The following is a 22,049-nucleotide window of genomic DNA, read 5'->3' on the forward strand; positions in this document are numbered from 1 at the left end:
GAAAGAAGATCAGGAATATTGAAAAGCAAATACTCATTCTTCTTTTGACTCTTATGTTCAGAACTGCCACCATTGTGAGTATAATCTAACCAACCAACCAACTGTACTTTCATGAGTCTGCATGTAATGTATTCAAGTGCATGTAGTTGGGTTAGAAGATACAGTGAAACCCCTGCTTTTACACTTTTCAAACTTCAAAAAAATGGTGTAAACCGCTGGAAAAAGTAAAATGTGGGAAATAACATTTTAAGCTGTAAAAGTTACGTATAGGATACCCACTTGCACTTTATGTATGATATATGTACATAACAGGCATCAAATGACTTGTCAGGGACTTTTTCACTATCTAATGAAAGTTTATTACCTAATAAAAACCACTGATGTAACTGAAACTGATAACTGTCTGGGAAGTAAGAACATTTGACTCAATTTCATGTCACAATCAATGTTTTTGAAGGCCTGTACATGTCATTCTTTATTTAAATAATGAAATACTGCACTAGTTACATGTTTTTTCATGCTTAGCATGACACGTTTTGAGAATTTTTTCTCGTTGTCAAGTGCAAATATGTATTTTGTATGGTGTTTGAATGTGTGTTATTCTGTGTCTCTTGCACTGCAGTTGTCGTTTTGAGGTTATGAGATACTGTGCCTCATCAGTTATGTAGGAAACCACACACACACACACACACAAACTATCACTCTCATTGTTTGTTTGTGTAACATCACAAAAAAATACATACATAAATACTGCACTTGACAACGAGAATAAATTCTCAATACACGTTTTGCTCAGCATGGATACAATACATAACCGTCGCTGTGTATACATTAAAACATTTGAGCAACGCAAAGTGAATGACTGCGTCAACTAGTGCTCCAAGTGGCCATAAGCCAAAACACGCTAAATATGGTTCGAAAAAGCTGTCCCAATGATCACAACAATCACAAAGCTGCATTTGCGCAGTAGAAACAGTTTGAGAATGGTTGTGATTGGTCACGATATCTTCATTCGAATAAACCCAGTTACTCCATCAGCCACCACACCATTAGAGTTTGGCAACGGCGGGAGATACGGCACGAATTGAGACAACTTTTACTCATTTACCAGTTCAAATCCGCTGAGTAGAAGAGTGCCCTGGTGTCAAGAAACTTAAACACTTAATATTTGTAAACACTACTGGACAGCCAACATCATGCCAGCATCATATTTTGTCCACAAACATGTTTTCATATGGCGTAAATCGCTGGAAAGTTAAAAATATGTTGACGCAAAATCAAATTAACATTGTGGGCATAGGAAATTTGATGGGACCGATAAGAAATGTCGTAAACAGCAGGAAAACGTTAATTCCGGAAACGTAAAAGCAGGGTTATACTGTATTAAGATTATAATTCAGTTTGCTGGTATAGAACTACCACCATTTTCTTTCCTTTTAAATGGACAACCTGATGACTTGCTGGAAATCAGAATCAGAAACGACACCTGAAAGTGTGACCCGAGGAGGAAAGGTACAACAGGAGAACTCTATAATCATGTGTGTACTGAAGACGCCAAAACCTGGGGGGGGTCATATGTTTAATACAACCACTTAATGTGCTCCAGGACTATCACAAATACAGAATCATGACTACCCCACAAGTGTACACAAATTTATCAACTTTCACATTTGGTGAAGTATCTCTCATTCTTATTATTATCACATAAATATTCTATCTAATTAGACTGTGGTCTAATTGTTTCCACTTTTCTTTTAATCATCAGTCTTCTGACTGGCGGGCTGCATTCCTCTCCTACATACTCAATTATGTGCTGGACGTATTCCAAATTCAGTCTTCCTCTACAGTTTTTGCCCTTTTCAGCTCCCTCTAGTACCGAATTCCTCTCCTACATACTCAATTATGTGCTGGATGTATTCCAAATTCAGTCTTCCTCTACAGTTTTTATCCTTTACAGCTCCCTCTAGTACAGAAGTGATTCCCTAACGTCTTAACAGATGTCCTATCATCCTGTCCTTTCTCCTTGTCAGTGTTTTCCATATTTCCCTTTCCTCTCCAATTCTGCACAGAATCTCCTCATTCTTCACCTTATCAACATTAATCTGTAGCATGACATCTCAAATGCTTCAATTCTCTTCTTTTCTGGTTTTACAGCAGTCCGTGTTTCATTACCACACAGCACTGCACTCCAAACGTACAATCTCAGAAATTTCATCCTCAAATTAAGACCTATGTTTGATACTAGTAGACTTTTCTTGGCTAGTCTGCTTTTGATCTCCTCCTTGCTCCATCCATCATTGGTTATTTTGCTGATTAAGTAGCAGAATTCCTTAACTTCATCTACTTCATGACTGTCAATCCTGATATTCTCATATCTGCTACTTCTCATTACTTTCATCTTTCTTCGATTTACTCTCAATCCACATTCTGCATTCATTAAACTGTTCATTCCATTCAGCAGATCATGTAATTCTTCTTGAAACTTCTTGACTTTTGCTCAGGGTAGCAATGTCATCAGTGAATTGTATCCTCTCACCTTGAATTTTAATCCACCCCAGAACCTTTCTTTTATCTCATCATTGCTTCTTCAATGTACAGATTGAACAGTAAGGGCGAAAGACTACATCCCTGTCTTACACCCTTTCCCATCTGAGCACTTTGTTCTTGATCTTCCACTCTTATTGTTCCCTTTTGTGTGTATTGTGTATTACAGTCTTTCCTTACAAGTTCCGCCTATTTTTCTCAGAATTTCGAACAGCTTACACCATTTTTCATTGTCTTTTTCCAGGCTGAAAAATCCTATGAATGTGTCTTGATTGTCCTTTAGTCTTGCTTCCATTATCAAGCACAATGTCAGAATTGCCCCTCTAGTGCCTTTACCTTTCTTAAAGCCAACCTGGTCATCTCAACACGTCCTCAATTTTCTTTTCCATTCTTCGTACATTATTATTGTCAGTTGCTTGAACACATGAGCTGTTAGGCTGCATGTGCAATAATTCTCCCACTTTTCAGCACTTGCAGTCTTTGGAATAGGTGAATGATATTTTTCCAAAAGTCCCATGGTATGTTGCCGGACTCATACATTCTACACAACATGAATAGTCATTTTGTTGGAACTCCCCCCAATGATTTTAGAAATTTTGATGAAATGTTGTCTATCCCTTCTGCCTTATTTGGTCTTAAGTCCTACAAAACTCTACTAAATTTTGAGTCTAATCCTGGATGCCTATCTCTTATAAATCTTCTTCTTCTAACATATCAGACAAATCTTCCCCCTCATATAGGTTTCAGTGTACTCTTTCCACCTCTCTGCTCTCTCCTCTGCATTTTACAGTGGAACTCCCATTGCACCCTCAATGTTACCACCCTTGCATTTAATTTCACTGAAGGTTGTTTTGACTTTCCTATATGCTGAGTCAGTCCTTCCAACAATAATTTCTCTTTCAATTTCTTCACATTTTTCATGCAGCCATTTCTACTTAGCTTTCCTGCATTTCCTATTTATTTCATTCCTCAGCTACTTTTATTTCTGTATTCCTGAATCTCCCTGAAGATTTTTGTACTTTCCTCCTTCATCGAACAACTGAAGTATACCTTCTGTTGCCCACAGTTTCTTCACAGTTAACTTCTTTGTACCTATGTTTTTCCTTCCAACTTCTGTGACTGCCCTTTTTAGCATTGTCCATTCCTTTTCAACAGTATTGCCTACTGTGCTATTGCTTATTGCTATGTCTATTGCCTTAGTGAACTTCAAACTTATCTCGTCATTCCTTAGTACTTCTGTATCTCATCTTTTTGCATATTGATTCTTTATGACTAATCATTCAAACTTCAGCCTACTCTTCATCCCTACTACATTGTGATCTGAATCTGTATCTACTCCTTGGTACGCATTACAAACCAGTATCTGATTTCGGAAAGTCTGTCTGACCATGATGTAATCTAACTGAACTCTTTCTGTATCACCTGGCCTTTTCCAAGTATACTTCCTTCTGATGATGATTGTTCCGTGGGGTTGAGTACACCGCAAAACAATCATCGTCATCCTGCGTGATCATCAGCACTTGTACAAAGTCCCAATTTCTACACAGTCCATTCTTTCCCACAATCCAATCTAGTCACTCTCACAAATGATGATGATGATGACAACATAAACACACAGTCCCCGGGCAGAGAAAATCCCGAACCCGGCCAGGAATTAAACCCGGGACTCCATGATCCAGAGGCAGCAACGCTAGCCCCTAGGCCACAAGCTGTGCACTATACTTCCTCTTCTAGTGATTCTTGAACAGAGTATTCGCTATTACTAGCCGAAATTTATTACAGAACTCAATCAGCCTTTCCCTCTCTCATTCCTTGTCCCAAGCCCAACTCTCCAATAATCGTTTCTTCTACTCCTTCCCCTAGCATTCCAGTCCCCCAATGACTATTAGATTTTCATCTCCCTTTACATACTGTATTACCCTTCCAATATTCTCATATACTTTCTCTTATCTCTTCAGCTTGTGACGTCGGCTTGTATACCTGAACTATTGTTGTCGGTGTTGGTTTGCTGTCAATTCTGACAAGAACAATCCTATCACTGAACTGTTCAGAGTAAAACACTCTCTGCCCCACTTTCCTATTCATAACAAATTCTACTGCAGTTATACAATTTTCTGCTACTGTTGATATTGCACTATACTCATCTGACTATCCTTGTCTCCATTCCATTTTACTTCACTGCCACCTACTCTATCTAGATTGAGCCTTTTCATTTCTCTTTACAGGTTTTCTAGCTTCCCTAACACATTCAAGCTTCTAACATTCCACACTCCGACTTGTAGAATGTCATCCTTTCATTGGTTATTCAATGTTTTTCTCATGGTCACCCCCTAGGCAGTCTCTTCTGGGAGGCTATTTCGGAATCTTTTGTCAATGGAGAGATCATCATGACACTTTTTTCAATTACAGGCCACATGTCCTGTGGATACATGTCGTGTGTTTCTAATGAAGTGGTTTCCATTGCCTTCTGCATCCACATACCATTGATCATTGCTGTTTCTTCCACCTTCAGGGGCAGTTTCCCACTCCAAGGACAAGAGAGTGCCCTGAACCTCTGCCTGCCCCTCTGCCCTCCTTGTCAAGGCTTGGCAGAATGAGGGTGACTTCTGTCTGAAGTCTCCGGCCACCAATGCCAATTATTAATCAAAATTTAAATGGTGACAGGTTTCAAACCTGTGACCGAATATGTTTTGATTACAAGTAAGACGTTTTGATTACAAGTCACAGACACTATCCCTAGACCACTTAAAATTTGTTAATTCAGGAGACAACAGGATCTGAAGACATTATAAAGACGGTACCATACAAAAATGTGTACTTCAAAATTGAAACCTAAAGAGAGAGAGAGAGAGAGAGAGAGAGAGAGAGAGAGAGAAAGTTAACACTGTAGACCCATTTTTCACAATCTCAAAAAGTGATTAGTTTAGCTTAAATGCCTGTAATTGAAAATCTATTAGTTAATTACAATACAATTTCAAGCAAATGACCACTGTTGCGCCTTGTAATATTTCAAAATTCTGTTGTGATAATACTGAAGTCCAAACCTTACCAAAGACAGTGATGTTCTTAGACTTCCTATACTTCGATTTTTAAAGGAAGTATCCAAAGCTTAAACTTTTGTTAAATAAATTATAAATGGCAACTCTCTTAGAAGATGGAGAATTTTATTGAATATGAAGGCTGGATAGTATAATGACATCAAAAAGTAGTGCCTTTTATCAATGGGTAAGTGAAGTAAATGATCCTCAACATCAGGGCTGGTTACTTTTATATTATATTTATTTTGTATCCTTAATTATTACAGCATTCTGTGCATGAATGTGTAACAGAACACTGAATTACTATTACAGTTCACGTATTTCGAAACTGTGTTAGTGTTTAGTATATAAGATTTATAAAGCCATGTGTCCATGTTTCTCTCTCTCTCTCTCTCTCTCTCTCTCTCTCTCTCTCTCCCCGATTAACACTCTCTACAATTTCAAACCCAAATGCACTTTCACTTGTGGTGTCTGGAATTTCCACACAGGAAATCTCCAGTTAGTTTTTGTAAAACTCTCCTGTGTTCCAGCACTGCCAAAATACATAATGTACCCTGATGAACGCCACTTGGAGAGGTTGCCAAAATGTTGGTTCAACATTTTCCAACATTTTGTAGTCTACAGATCGACACAATTTTATGGAAAGTGATTACAGCCAGAAAATATTATAAATATAAAGCCCCTAATAATGCCAAATACTTGCAGAATAAGTGGAGCACAACACTTAACATTGGTCCCTTCTACAAAAGAAAAGATGTTTGAAACAGTCACTGACATAAAACATAGGTACTTACAAAAATATTTCTGTACAGGTATACGGCCGTCATGTCAGTGTTTTCGGAATGGCCTTCTTTCATTTTAGAAGAGTGGGCTGACCTGCACATAGAACAAGAAAGCAAATGACTAACTTTCACTGAAACTGAAGTCCTATTTTTTCTTAAATTAAGGTGTAATGTATGCTGTGGACAGAGATGTAAAGAAATGTAACTAGTCGTTATTCTGGTATTTTGGTAGATTGGTTCACGAGAAGTATACGAAAACAACAATAAAGTTGGCCCAGATGGATCACTACGTTGGTTCACTATAAAAATGATACACCAGTAACGGCTGGCAAATTATGTACATATCAATTCAATAAGCTATAATACTCTAAGGATATGGAAGGGGAGCAGTAGTTAAGAAGGGAATGAGATAGGGTACAACCCTGCCTCTGATGCTATTCCACCTCTACACTGAAGGAGGTCTGAAGGAAAGCAAGAAGAATTTAGTAAAAAGATTTATAGTTCAGACAAATTGTTATATTAAGAAATGAGACAAACTCATAGATAAATTTTGTATTTTGGCAGTAAAATATACTGATGACGGTCGAAGGATATAAAAGACAGACTGGAAAAAGGAAGAAAGACATTTCCGAAAAACATAAATTTGTTAACATTGAAGATAAATATGTTAGGAAATCTTTTCTGCGGGTATTTGTCTGGAATGCAACCTTGTACAGAAGTGAAAAGTGGACAATAAACAGTTCTGACAAGTGACTACAAGTTTTGAAATGCAGTGCTGCAGAAGAATGCGCAAGATCAGATGTGTAGATCGAGTAACCAATGAGGTGGTACTGGATCAAATTCAGGAAAAAAGGAATTTACGGCACAACTTTATTAAAAGAAGGGATTGGTTGATATTACACATCCGGGCGTGTAAAGGAGGAAACCGTGGAGGGAGGGGGGTAAAAATTGTAGGGGGAGAGACGATTACACCACCACCACGACCACCACCACCACCACCACCACCGACAAACTACATACTACTCAATCATATCATTGCAATTCAGCATTATTTTGGAACTACATGGTGATATTACAGTAAACAAATACAATGCTGACTAAGGAAAACACATCGCACTGTCAATGCTTTAAAGTCAATTGTACACACACTACCAATGCCAATTACGCACTGACTGAAGATAAGCTCCCGCTCCCAGGTGCAATAATATTGTGGACAATTAATAACAAAAATATTGAAAAATCTTGGGTAGTGTACAAACAATACTATAGCAAAGATTTAGTACTTTGTGTAACAGGATGTGTGCTTTTTGCAGCAGTGGCATAGTTTCTGAAAAATAAACACAACCTTTGGATATTGCGGAGATTGTACTGCAGGCAAATGAGTCAAATGCAGTTAAAGTTTATACAAACGTTCTTCAAAGGACAAGATAGTGATTATGACTTGTCACTAGTTTTTCTTCTACCACAGTGATGTTTGCCAAGACTCAAACAATGCCACAGTGTAGAATTTATACCAGATATGTTTTATTTTCTCAGAAAACTAAAGATGTGTGTTTTTCAAATCTGTTTGGATTTACACAAATAATGAGTAGCAAACAGCACTTTTAAGTGAAAAAAAAAAAAAAAAAAAAAAAAAAAAATTGTAGTTCGCAAGAGTAGAACTTACACTATGCGATCAAAAGTATCCAGACACCTAGCTGAAAATGACTTACAAGTTCGTGGCAGCCTCCATCAGTAATGCTGGAATTCAATATGGTGCTGGCCCACCGTTAGCCTTGATGACAGCTTCCGTTCTCACAGGCATATGTTCAATCAGGTGCTGGATGGTTTCTTGGGCAATGGCAGCCCATTCTTCATGGAGTGCTGCACTGAGGAGAGGCCTGGTACAAAGTCGGCATTCCAAAACATCCCAAAGGTGTTCTACAGGATTCACGTCAGGACTCTGTCCAGGCCAGTCCATTACAGGGATGTTATTGATGCGTAACCACTACACCACAGGCTGTGTATTATGAACATGTGCTCGATCACGTTGAAAGATGCAATCGCCATCCTTGAATTGCTCTTCAGCAGTGGGAAGCGAGAAGGTGCTTAAAACATCAATGTAGGCCTGTGCTGTGATAGTGCCAAACAAAACAACAAAGGGTGCAAGCTCCCTCCATGAAAAACATGACCACACCATAACATCATCGCCTCCGACTTTTACTGTTGGCACTACACACGCTGGCAGATGACGTTCACGTTCACCGGGCATTCGCCATACCCACATCCTGCCATCACATCGCCACATTGTGTACCATGATTCGTTACTCCACACAACATCTCCACTGTTCAACTGTCAAATGTTTACGCTCCTCAGACCAAGCAAGGCATCGTTTGGCATGTACTGGTGTGATGTGTGGCTTATGAGCAGCCACTCGACCGTGAAATCCAAGTTTTCTCACCTCCCGCCTAACTGTCATAGTACTTGCAGTGGATCCTGATGCAGTTTGTAATTTCTGTGTGATGGTCTGACAGATGTCTGGCTATTTCACATTACGACCAACTTCAACTGTCGGCAGTCTCTGTCAGTCAACAGACGAGATCGGCCTGTACGCTTCTGTGCTGTACGTGTCCCTTCACGTTTCCACTTCACTATCACATCGGAAACAATGGACATAGGGATGTTTAGGAGTGTGGAAATTTTGCATACAGATGTGTGACACGTGACACCCTATCACCTGACCACGTTTGAAGTCTGTGAGTTCTGCAGAGTGCCCCATTCTGCTCTCTCACGACTACCAATGTCACTGATATGGAGTACCTGGCAGTAGGTGGCAGCACAACTCACCTAATATGAAAAACATATGTTTTTGGTGGTGCCCGAATACTTTTGATCAAATGGTGTAGATTCTGAGTGCTACACACTCAGTCGTTTTCTTTTAGAAATTTTTCTGATTTTGCCCTACAATGATTAAGCTTATATGTATGGGGTGTTCAAAAAGTCTCTCTGCAGTGCCATATGATTGTTAACCGCAGTGAATATACCGAAATGAAACTCAGTGAAATACAAATTATTAATTTATTGAATATTCATTTTTACTTACAAATTTTCACATTAAATGCTGAAAGTGTCCCCCTGTTGTTGAATACAAAACTCTATTCGTCTAATCATGTTTCCAAACACAAGCTTTAATAATTCTTCTGTAACAGAAGCAGTGAAAGTGGATATTGCAGTTTTAAATTCATCGATGGATTTTGACGGTTTTTATAGTCGGTTGCTTTCGCTGACGAAAAAGTCGGGTGGTGTTAGGTCAGGCGATCGTGGAGGCAAAAATCCCTGTGAAATTATGTGATCACCAGAAACATCAGTAAGCAGTGACATTGAAACACGAGCAGTATGTGTGGTTGCAACAAAAACAAAACAAATGAACGAAACTTAAACGTTCACGTCAACACTAACAACACACACCAACGACACTACTGATGCTGGCTGAGATAAATGGAACAGTGGAATGTTGGAGTCCACTTGAAGGGAAGTAACCCAGGCGCACGAACAATCATATGGCACTGCGGAGAGACTTTTTTGAACACCCTGTACAAAGCTTTACATATTGTTTTTATTTAAACAGCAAAATACAATCTGAGGAAAAAAGGGCACTATGAAGGAATTATCCAAATGGGACAGAAATCGATAGATGTGATGTACATGTACAGACAAACACACGATTACGATTTCAGAAAATTTTATGATTTATTCAAGAGAAAGAGCTTCAAAAACTGAGAAAGTCAATACTGCACTGGCACATCTTTGGCCCTTACGAAAGCAGCTATTCTGCTTGGCAGTGACTGATAGACTTGCTGTATGTCGTTCCTGAGGGATATTGTGCCAAATTCTGTCCAAGTGGCATGTTAGATAGTCAAAATCCTGTGCCGGTTGGAGGGACCTGTCCATATTGCTCCAAATGATCTCAATTGGGGAGAGCGGCCTTGTTGTTCAAGGTATGGTTTGGCAGTTTCTAGAATAAGTTAAAGATACAGATTACTTCGGCCAACACATTTCTTATTCTTCATACTAGGCATTTTGTAGAATTACACCCCTTTCCCCTCAGGTGGATTTATGTCATTTAATAAGACCTGGAAAATTTGTATGTGAGATTGATTGTACTGAATTTGTGGCACTATCTTTCAGTGTTGTATCTCACATAAACAGGACTGGGAAAAAAGAATCCTGAGACCACAGATTTCTCAGAAGTCACCTTATTAATTGACATAAATCTGTTGATGAGAGGGTATAGTTATCCGAAACAAATGTGTAGTGGGCAAAACAAGAAATGCGACTGCTTACAGTAATTTGTACTTTCAATTTATAATCATATGGAGGCCACAGCATACCGTATTTACTCGAATCTAAGCCGCACTTTTTTTCCGGTTTTTGTATTCCAAAAACCCGCCTGCGGCTTAGAATCGAGTGCAAAGTAAGCGGAAGTTCTGAAAAATGTTGGTAGGTGCCGCCACAATTAACTTCTGCCGTTGAATATATGTAGCGCTACACAGGCACGCTTTGCAGGCACAAAGATAAATACTGGTGCCAAAACCTCTGCATCAGTAAATAAATTTTAAAAAAAGTGTAAGAAGAGCTTTTTCCTCCGCCCCGAGTTTCGACCATTGCATTTTCATATATTATCCAACGAAGTAAATACAAATTCCGTGTTGTTCATCTTCGAATGTAGCAGCATTTCAATGTACTACGAAAATCCGACTGGCAAGACTATTTGGGATGTTTGTCAATATGGCCAACTCTACGTTCTGAATTTTTTCCTACCTGTGAGAAGAGATGGTTGCTAATAGGAACTTTTATGAATTGCAAATCACATGCAGTATTCTCTTCAACATAAGAATAATATGAATATAAACATTTTGCCATGTATTCTTTCGTGTTTGCTGCTATCTCATTTAAATCCTGTCTGCCTAATAACCTACGAAACTAGTGTGAGACAGCAGCAAATGCGGAAGAATATACATATTATGTCATGTTTATATTCGTATTATTCTTATGCCTACTTGTGATACAATCAGAAATGAAGCACGGCAGTTGACTAGATTTTTAAATCTAAGATGACTCTAATTTCTGTGCAGAATGTAATGTACAAAAGAGACGTGTGCAAAGATTTTCAAAAGCACGCGCGCACAAAAGCAAGCCATGCCGCGAGCGGCGACAGGTCGTAAACACTTATTATTAGAATGCGACAAACAAAGCATGACACAGTACAATAATGCATTTTCAGCCAAGAGTGACCTAAACACCCATAACAAAGAGAACGGCACTTATCAGATCAAAGAAAAATAAGCGACCGATTCAAACCAGACGAAGCACGCCTGACACATAGCAATGGCTACCTGGTAAAGCTTAACTGCTAAGCTTACGACTGGATCCAAACTACTGTAGCTGTATCGTCATTTATTCTACCTAAATTGTGTCTCGTATTACAATAGACCAACTTTGTTTCGATTTGGAGGCGCGGCCTAAAACTTTTCTCCCCCCCATTGAATTTCGAGTCTCAAATTTCAGGTGTGGTTTAGATTTGGGAAAATTTTTTTTCCTTGATTTCGAGTCTCATTTTTCAGGTGCGGCTTAGATTCAAGTAAATACGGTAGCCTTATCATATTTGCTTTCTAGAATCAAAAAAAAAAAAGAAATGGAAAAAAAGAAGGAATCAGAATACAGGTTGTTGCACACTCACACTTCGGTCTCACTATCATCGCTCCCAGTAGCGAGTGCATCCGAAGAGATTTCCAAGCCCCCCGGGTCAATCCGGAGCGACGGGTCAGGCGACAGCGACACGTTCTGAGGAACGAGGCTAAGGTCGCCAATTGTCAATGACTCGTCGCCCACCTCAGATGCCTCACCGTCTTCTGAGTCTGAAGAGTTCTCCGATACTTCGGCTACATCCTCCAACTTGGGCGCTTTTATGAACTCGTTGTTCTCATACCTGTGGACAACAGTGGCATCACACAACAAAGGCATGCAGTACACGCTAATTGGCAATTAGATGACAAATATGAAACATAATCTGGTAAACATGGAGCTAATTCGTACAGGGTGAGCTATAGAGGAAATGTGAACAGTAGCATGTCAATCTACGTGATCACTCTCAAAAAAATTATGTTATCCTAGTGGTACCCATTTTCTTGCATTTTCAACACTGCTGGAAGTTAGGTATTGGTCAATCAAACCCACCTCTTCTTTAACAACAGCTTTCTACTCTGTTAAGCTTTGGGGTTTGTTGTATAGGAAGACTTAGCAAATACCCAAGCAGCGCACAAGTTTTGTCACATTTGTGGCCACAGCATATGACTGAAATAAGAAATGAGGTGACCAGCAACTGAACAGGACACATTCACTGTGATGAGATGTCTCACCGTCATGCTGAAAATACAGACTCCTCCCGTTTATCTGTCCTCTATGCAATTCTGACAGGAGAATGTATTAAGCATGCACGCAAAATGTTTGGACTCTATTGTCACAATTATGCCGGCATCCTCGAGAAAATAAGGCCCAAGTACACTGACAGCAGCTAGGGCACACAACACCTGGCACACCTGGGGAGTGGAGATGTCTTTCAAGTACTACACAAAGCTGTTCAGGGGCCCAGAAACAGTAGTTCTGTCTGTTAAATAACCCAAACATGCATCTGATTGGTTATCTACACTATTAAACAGCAAACTCACTTCATGGTGTATGGCCCCAGTTTCAGGTTGCTTATCTAATGGATTCCAGGGTCAGCAAAAATTTGATTTCCCGTATTCTACGTAATTATAACCCAAATTTAGAACTTTAAATGGTGTTACATTCCACTCATTAAGAGCTATATTCTTATATTAAAAAGTTTAAGAGGAAGACACATATTACAGTAAGAAACTGTGTGTGTGTGTGTGTGTGTGTGTGTGTGTGTGTGTGTGTGTGTGTGTGCGCGTGTGTGCGTGTCTTGAGGTACTGTGACTCAAGGTGCGAAAACTATCCACTATATTCATTCAGTATTTGAGAATAACTTCCAATGAAGTTTAACATGTTTTCAAATCTTTACGAAACTTTTTTTGGCTGACCCCCCCCCCCCCCCCCCCCCCCAAAAAAAAAAAAAAAAATTGACTATAGGATAAAATTTCAACATTTATTACATTTTCAATTTTGAGACAGTAAAACTTCTGCATGAGGCATAACATTGTAATTTATTACGAACTCTATTCATACCACACTTTGTAGACAGTATGCACAATACCACTGAAAGTACCTGCAAAATTACATCACTGTATGACTCTTAGTTCACAAGATATGACCTCACAAGTATTGAGATGTGTATTGCTTCTGCCCACAGAATTCAAAGAAAAATGTTTTCCTTTCAAGCAACATACACAATACCCATTGCAAAACAAACAAAATAAACTGCATTGCACATGAGAACCAATACAGTTAAAGGAAACATTAGCTTCTAAGGACACTTTTTTCTTTTTTGAAAAAGTATAAAATGAAAGTGTCAGCAATTTTTTTTTTCCCACACTCTATGCAAATGGCAAGAGCAACAAGAGGAACTAATTTGCAGAATGCCTGTGATAGGCAAAGCAAAATGATATTTGTTACTGTTGTATAACAACAGTCTTTACAGAAGACTACCACTCAAATAAACATACAAGTCACTAATGGTTGGTTGGTTGTTTTGGGGAAGGAGACCAGACAGCGAGGTCATCGGTCTCATCGGATTAGGGAAGGACGGGGAAGGAAGTCGGCCGTGCCCTTTGATAGGAACCATCCCGGCATTTGTCTGGAGCGATTTAGGCAGATTGGCCGGACGCGGGATTGAACCGTCGTCCTCCCGAATGCGAGTCCAGTGTCTAACCACTGCGCCACCTCATTAATGATTAAGGAACACAGGCTCAAAGATTACAAAAATCATAACAGTATCAGCTCGTACATGTCTCACAATTCATTTTCCAATACTACTGCAATTTCAGTTACAAATCATCGAGTGGCATACTGGAATATCAAAGGTGCGCATCATATGAACTGTATTAACTACGAAATAGATTTTCAAAACTGAGTGCACGAGACTCTGTTTTTGCATTCTACATCCACATCTGCTGTAGTCTGCACACCACTGTGAGATGCATGGCAGAGGATATTTCAGATTTCAGATTTATCCCATTCCACTCACTTGTGGAGTGCAGGAGGAATGACTCCATAAATGCCTCTGTCCGTGTGTTGTGTTTAGTCTCGTCTTGTCTTATTGCATCTGTAGCATTAACTGTATGGGGCTGTAGTATATTCCGAGATTCACCACTTAGTACTGTTTGCAAATAGGCTTCACAGGATAGTTTGTCTTCAGGCATCGGCCAGTTCTTGTTTTTCACTATTCCTGTGAGACACTTCCACTGGTCAAACAAAACTGTGATGATAATGTTTGGTTTTTGGAGCGCTCAACTGCACAGTTATCAGTGCCCGTACAAATTCCCAATCTTTACTCAATCCAATCTAGTCACTTTCATGAATGATGATGAAATGATGAGGATAACACAAACACTCCTTCTTTGTAAACTGCAACACTCCCTGTCAGAGCTATTTGCTCTGCATCCTGCACACTTTAGCAATATTCCAGGAACGGTCACACAAGTGTTTTGTAAACTGTTCCTTTGCAGACTGACTACATTTCCCTTGTATTCTACCAATGAATCGCTATCTGCCACCTGATTTACTTATGAATGTGCCTATTTTATCATTCCATTTCATACCCCTACAAATTACACCTAATATAGTTGCAAAGGTGACCACTTCCAACTGTGACTCACTGATATTGCAGTCATGGGTTATTACATTTCATGAAGTGCACAAATTTACATTTCTATTCATCAAAGGAAACTGCCACTCTTTGCACCACTTTAAAACCTTATTTAGATATGACTGAATACTCATGAAGATTTTTTCACACAGTACTGCATTACACGTAACTACTCGCTTTCGTAGCGTGATTAGCCCATTAGCTTGCGAAGGCAGGGAATGGACCAGATCCAGGCCAAATTCACACGGTGGACTGGTTCACTGGCTGGCCTGCATATGGTCTTTAGGGAGGTTCCCATAATTACTTAGGCAAATTATGGGCTGGTCCAAAACTACCATCCCAAAGAGTACAATACAAAAACGGCTGAATATGATAACACACAGAACAAAGATTACACAATTCATGCTCAGATGGCACATAAGACTTCTCTTGCTCAGGTTACCTGGAGGACTGTGGCATCAGAAGGGCATCTGGCTATAGGATTAAAATATTGAAATAAAAATTCACCAAATCCTGAAAATGCAGACTCCATAATAGATGGGACAAACACTAGAAGGAGGAGGAGGAGGAAGAAGAAGAAGAAGAAGAAGAAGAAGACTGCGGTGTAGCTAACTGCACTGTCTGCAAAAAGTTTTTGGTGGCCAGTAATATAGTTTGTCAGGTTGTTATTACACAACAGTCCCAATACACATGCCTGGGGTGCACCTGAAGTTACTTCTATTTCTGCCGCTGATGCTCCATCTCAGATAACTTGCTGTGTCCTCCCGGCCACAAAATCCTCAATCCAGTCATAAATTTTGTTTTATACCCATATGATCCTACTGTTGTTTATAAATGCTGGCTTGGTACCACATCAAATGATTTTGGGAAGACAATAATTATTGCACAACCCGCCTGTCTAAGATTAGTGGCTTTCAGGATGTCATAAGAGAAAAACACAAGTTGGATTTGGACAATCAACATTTTTGGACTAAATATCAGTTGGCTTGGAGGGGTCTTTCTGTTCAAAACACCTCACTATCATTGAGCAATTGATTGTGATTTATACTTCTGTTTTCACAGGATTACATTTCATAATAATTACTGCTGAAATTGCAATAGTGGTGGAAAATAAACTGTAATACAAATCTACATGTCATCAATTATAAAATTCTGTGACATTCCAAAATCCAACTGCACACATATAACAACAAAATGGGAGAGAAGTTTAACTATTTCACAGAAATTGTTCAGATAGCTCAGATGGAAAGCACTGACATCATAGCCTGAACCCTTAACACTATGTCGGGAAGTCTAAACTAAACTGTAGTGTCTGTGTGTCTGTAATATTGTATCACCGGGTACATCAAACACAAGTAGCAGCAACTAAGTTACATTATTTGTGTTTCTTTCTGGTCCATGTATTTTTGCATGTAACACGTGTTATGTTAATACAGCTGAGCAGGTGCAATATTTGAGGGGGAATTTTTTAAAATTTGATTACCAACAAATAGAAGGGCTGCAAAGGGTGTGGTAAAATACTACAGGAACTACCAACAAAAAAATATGCTATAAACTAGCCACCTGGAACCACGCGACCGCTATGGTCGCAGGTTCGAATCCTGCCTCCGGAATGGATGTGCGTGATGTCCTTAGGTTAGTTAGGTTTAAGTAGTTCCAAGTTCTAGGGAACTGATGACCTCAGATGTTAAGTCCCATAGTGTTCAGAGCGATTTGAACCATATAAACTAGCCGTACCTGTTACTAATTCGACAATTTATTTTCCGATAACTAGTTTTCGTCCTAGCTCCATCTTCGCATGACTGAATAATTTTCTTCTGAAAATTGTTTGTTTCTATCTTAAAGAGAAAGTGCTTCCCATACAAAACTGCACAGAGCACAAATTGCGAGATGTCTGCCATTTTGAAGTATAAGACAGGCACATAGTTTCTACTTTGTGCTGTTTTACACAGAGATTTCTTCTGTCTACAAGAGAGAATAGTAAAATTGGCATAAGTATTTGGCAGTCTGAAGGTAAACTTGTACACAAAACTGTGGGCTTTACAGGCCACCTTAGATAAAATAAATGATGATTTTCCTTCGTGTCATATACAGGGTCTAGTAACAACCAGTAGCCCCACTCTTTCAGGAATTAAACTCTCACTTATAAAACAGCTTCAAACATCCCATTACTTTACAAATAGTTAATGTGTTAAACATTTGACGTTAAGCATATAAATGGGGAAACATTTAGCAAATGTTTCAAATTATACTTACAGTTTTTTGGAAGTCGCTAGGTGCTCTCAAATAAAATACAGTTTCTAACTGTAATATAGTCAATACTGTTTACAGTGTTTAATGCCCCTCACGTTGTCACCAGTGGAGAGTGAAATGAGATGTCATGAAGACAATAGATTTGATAAATTGATTACTTTATTCAGCCCTCGGCCATAATACATCAGGAAAAACTTAGTGAGGCATCCAGCCACCTCTCATGCTGACGCCCAACATTGCTCACAGTGCAAGGAGTGGGGCCGAGTGTGGCGCCACTCGAATGCCACTGTCAGCAAAATCTTTGGCCACGACCACGATGACAGTGCGACAGCACAGCTGACAATGGCCGTGAACTTCCTCCGGCGAGCGGTCAGCTCCCTCGTTACAGGTTGCCCTGTCTCATACTCAAACAGCAGACCTGAACTGCATTCTGGGATGTCTCCCCGGGTGTCGCAGGATTGTAGTGTAGGCTGTGATACTGAGACGATAATCATTTAGTACAAGAGCTGCTGAGTCTTATATGCTCGAGACTATGTTCCTTTAGGGCTTAAGGCACGTACTCTAAACACTTCCGTGGTGGCAAATGAGGAAATAAACACTTCCGTGGTGGCAAATGAGGAAATAAACACTTCCTTGGTGGCAAATGAGGAAACGCTTCCGTTCTTCTGTTAGCATATTGCAGTGTTGGCTGTCCTTATACCATGCCAAACTGGATCTGCTTCGCAACACCAGTCGGCCATGTTTTGCTTTGCAATGCATAACACTCTCGCACATCTGTGGCTGGCTCTGTTGCAACTCACTTCCGCTCTGGCATATTATTTGACCAAATATGGTCAATATGCTACAACGACAACATCACTTTTAACGACCTATTGGTTATAACAGCTGAATCTACTAGTCTTGTCTAAATCCTATGAAAATGATATACTGTAAGCTCTCAATCTGCTTTGCAGATTATCTGCTTTGGTGATTAAGTTGCTGAAAATTTTCCTTTTACCTGGAAGTGGACGTCGGTGGAACGCCGGTGTCATATTACGACATGACTGTAGTACACAATGTGTTGCTCAAGCACGTCAAGTGCCAAATTATATTGTTGTGATCGATACTGTAGTCATTCTCCCCCCCCACCCCCCCCCCACCCCCCCCCCCCCGGCCCCCCCCCTCTTCTTTTAGGGCTGAACATGGTCTGATGAGCAAAAACGTTTTGCGCTAACAATACAGCTGAAACTGGAAATAATACACAAACTCTAAGAATGCAGTATTGATTCGCGGAATCTGGCACTGATTTACTACATGTATGAACCAATAATCCGTGATATTTGGAAAAATAAAGACAAAATAATTCAATTTTCTAACAGATCTGACTCATCTATAGGTTTGCTAAAGTGGAAGACTATGAAAACGTCAATGTATGCAGAACTGGATAAAGCTGTGTTGGAATGGTTTCAGCAGAAAAGAGCAGAGGGCACACAAGAATCTGGATCAATATGTGCCAAATAGGCTCAGTTTTTCTTCGAAACCTTGGGGATTGAAGGAGATTTTAATGCATCTTCCGGCTGGCTAACAAGATTTCAACAGCATTACAGTATATGTGAAAGTGTGTTCCAAGGAGAAAGGTTAAGAGCAGATAATAAAGCTCCTTCTGAATTATGTAGATTTCCAGGAATTTATTGCACCAGAAAATTTAGAGCTAGAGCCAATAAACAACACAGACGAAACTGGGCCATTTTGGAAATGTCTACCGACAAAGACTTTAGCTCGAGACAGAGTGTAGTGCACACGGTTATAAACTGTGTACTGTAAGAGCAAGATAACTGGGTTTTGTTGTGCTAAGGTTACAGGATCATACTCGTATAAAGTTGAGTGTGTTGAAATAGTTACAGCTAAAAAATGACATTGTTTCAGAGCAAAAGAAATGCACAATTTACCTGTCCATTATTTTCACCAGAAAGGAGCCTGGATGGACCACACAATATTTCTGACATGGCTCCATAACTGCTTTGTGCCATGGAGCATTTAACACTGGAGGGTCTACCTGCAAGGACACTGCACTACTGGACAGTGCAGCAGTGCATCTGAATGAAGAGGAAATCTGCTACGAAAGCTTACTGATGAGATCAGCAATCTTCAAACATTCTGGAAACAATTGACTGTGCTAGATGCAATTTATGAAGTGTGTGGTGTCACCGCCAGACACCACACTTGCTAGGTGGTAGCCTTTAAATTGGCCGCGGTCCGCTAGTATACGTCGGACCCGCGTGTCGCCACTGTCAGTGATTGCAGACCGAGTGCCACCACACGGCAGGTCTAGAGAGACTTCCTAGCACTTGCCCCAGTTGTACAGCCGACTTTGGTAGCGATGATTCACTGACAAACTACGCTCTCAATTGCCGAGACGATAGTTAGCATAGCCTTCAGCTACGTCATTTGTTACGACCTAGCAAGGCACCATTATCATTTGCTATTTATCTTGTGATGCATGTACCGTCAGACCAATGTTCACCAATTATGGATTAAAGTTAAGTATTCCAGAAGCTACGTACTATTTTTGCTACTATAAATACCTTGTCCTGTTCCCAGACCTCACGCCAGCCTGCGTGAGCTTAAACGCGTGCCTCTCGGCTTCCCGTCCTAGTGGATTGGCTGTCTTGCCAGTCCACAATAGTTGGCGACGAGCCCAAATCGCGTTCGTACCTATATTGCCCTGATTTACTTGTGTAATGGCTTCGCCACAATCTCCAGATGTACTGTCCAAATTTTATCGCTTGCAGAATCAGCAGACGCAGGCCTTACTGGATGCCCTTGGACAGCTCGTCCAGGGTCAACGTGCAATGCAAAACAATGCGGCGGCCGCCGCTCCACCGCTACCGCAGCCACAACACGCTGTTGCACCAACTTTTCGTCCGTTTGATGCGGCACTGGAAAGCTGGACGGAGTGGTCACGCCAATTTGGATTCCATCTCGCCACCTACAGAATTCAAGGTAATGAGCGGCAGCCTTATCTCCTTTCGTCCGTCGGCGTCCACACGTTCCGTGTGATAGTCAAATTATTTCCTTGACGCGACGTAGCAACTCTGTCCTACGACGAAATTTTGTCTGCATTAGATGCATATTTCAAAGAATCAGTCAATGTAGTTGCCAAACGGTATACGTTCTTTCGTACAAAACGTACGGCCGGTCAAACTAATAGAGCGTGGGTTGCAACCTTGCAAGGCCTTACTAGGGATTGTGCTTTTGAGTGTCAATGTGGACTCCCTTATTCAGATACTATGGTGCGTGATGCAATTGCACAGAACGTTTCTGATGTTCGTATACGGGAACAGATTTTGAAACTAGTCAATCCCTCCCTTCAACAAGTGATGGACATATTGGATCGACAGGACACACTTGACTTTGCTCAGAAATCATTTGAAATTTCACCGGCCGTGTGTCACGTTAACCAGCCCGACGGGCGCGCTGCACGGAACAGTAAACAGCCCTCGCGCCCGTCCGCGCAGCTGCCGCCAAGCTCTCTGCCACATGTGCCGCGCAAGCAAGCAAATGCAGTGAAATCATGCCCGCGGTGTGCTACTAGACATTCGCGTGAGAATTGCCCGTCACGCCAAGCTATTTGCTTTTTCTGTAATAAAAAAGGACATGTTCAAAGTGCTTGCCAGAAAAAGCTCAGAACGGACACTCACAACCATTCTAGGCCTTTTGCTTCGCGCCAGAATCAAACCAAGAATACTCAGGCTCGTGAACCTTCGCCCGTGGAAATTCATGCAGTTCATTCCACTCCGCCCAGTGCCACTCTCTCTAACAGTGACCGTGTTCGTCCCACAAATAGTGTGCGTAAACATCGACAGAAATCCCGTCATGTCACAAGTGATTTTGTACCAGTGTCAGTTAACGTTGCACGTGACAGTCGCTCTTGTCGTCAACAGGACAATAAACTTTTTGTAGCTTTGGACATTAACGGCAAAGTGATACCGTTCCAGCTCGATATCGGAGCTGCAGTTTCACTGATCAATCACGACACGTACAAACAGCTGGGCACACCTCCGTTGTGTGCCACAAATGTCAAGTTAAATAGTTATTCAGGACAAGCTATCCTTGTGTTAGGACAGTGCAGCCTTCTTGCAACACACAAGGGACAAGCAAAACTTGTGTCATTGTACGTCCTTCGTTCTTCTTCTGCAGTGAACTTGTTTGGTTTCGATTTATTTCAGTTGTTTAACTTGTCTATAGTCAATCAGGTCCTATCAGTGAACCAGACTGGGCCTTCAGACAGTGGTTCTCGTCTACGTGAAGAGTTTGCAGACATTTTTGCACCGGGCCTTGGTTGCGCTAAGAACTATAAAGCACATTTGGAACTGAAAGTAAACGCGCAACCGAAATTTTTCAGAGCGCGCAATGTTCCCCACGCATTGTGTGATGAGGTCGCAAAAACATTACACGATTTGGAATCACAAGTTGTGATTTAACATGTGCAGGCTTCTCTCTGGGCATCACCCTTAGTAATTTTGCCAAAACCTTCTGGAAAATTGAGACTTTGTGTGGACTTCAAAGCTACCGTGAATCCACAACTAGTGATTGCAACTTTTCCTTTACCCCGCCTGGAAGATCTTTTTGACAAACTGTGCCCG

The 22,049-nt window shown here is 40.5% G+C and overlaps 1 protein-coding gene across 3 annotated transcripts in view; it reads right to left on the minus strand.

Annotated features, from left to right (window-relative positions):
- The window catches only part of LOC124553811, a 98,808-nt gene that overhangs the window by 4,879 nt on the left and 71,880 nt on the right, over positions 1–22,049 (minus strand). For 2 of the 3 annotated variants that reach the window (XM_047127794.1, XM_047127793.1), the window contains exons 6-7: positions 12,085–12,333; positions 6,377–6,458 (exon numbers count right to left, since the gene is read on the minus strand). In XM_047127794.1, the coding sequence (XP_046983750.1) occupies positions 6,377–6,458; positions 12,085–12,333 (331 nt within the window). The remainder of the gene's footprint in view (positions 1–6,376; positions 6,459–12,084; positions 12,334–22,049) is intronic. The other variant, XM_047127795.1, reaches the window with a different exon arrangement.

This window comes from Schistocerca americana, chromosome 11, assembly GCF_021461395.2.
Source record: "Schistocerca americana isolate TAMUIC-IGC-003095 chromosome 11, iqSchAmer2.1, whole genome shotgun sequence".
In the NCBI taxonomy this organism is placed as follows: Eukaryota; Metazoa; Arthropoda; class Insecta; order Orthoptera; family Acrididae; genus Schistocerca; species Schistocerca americana.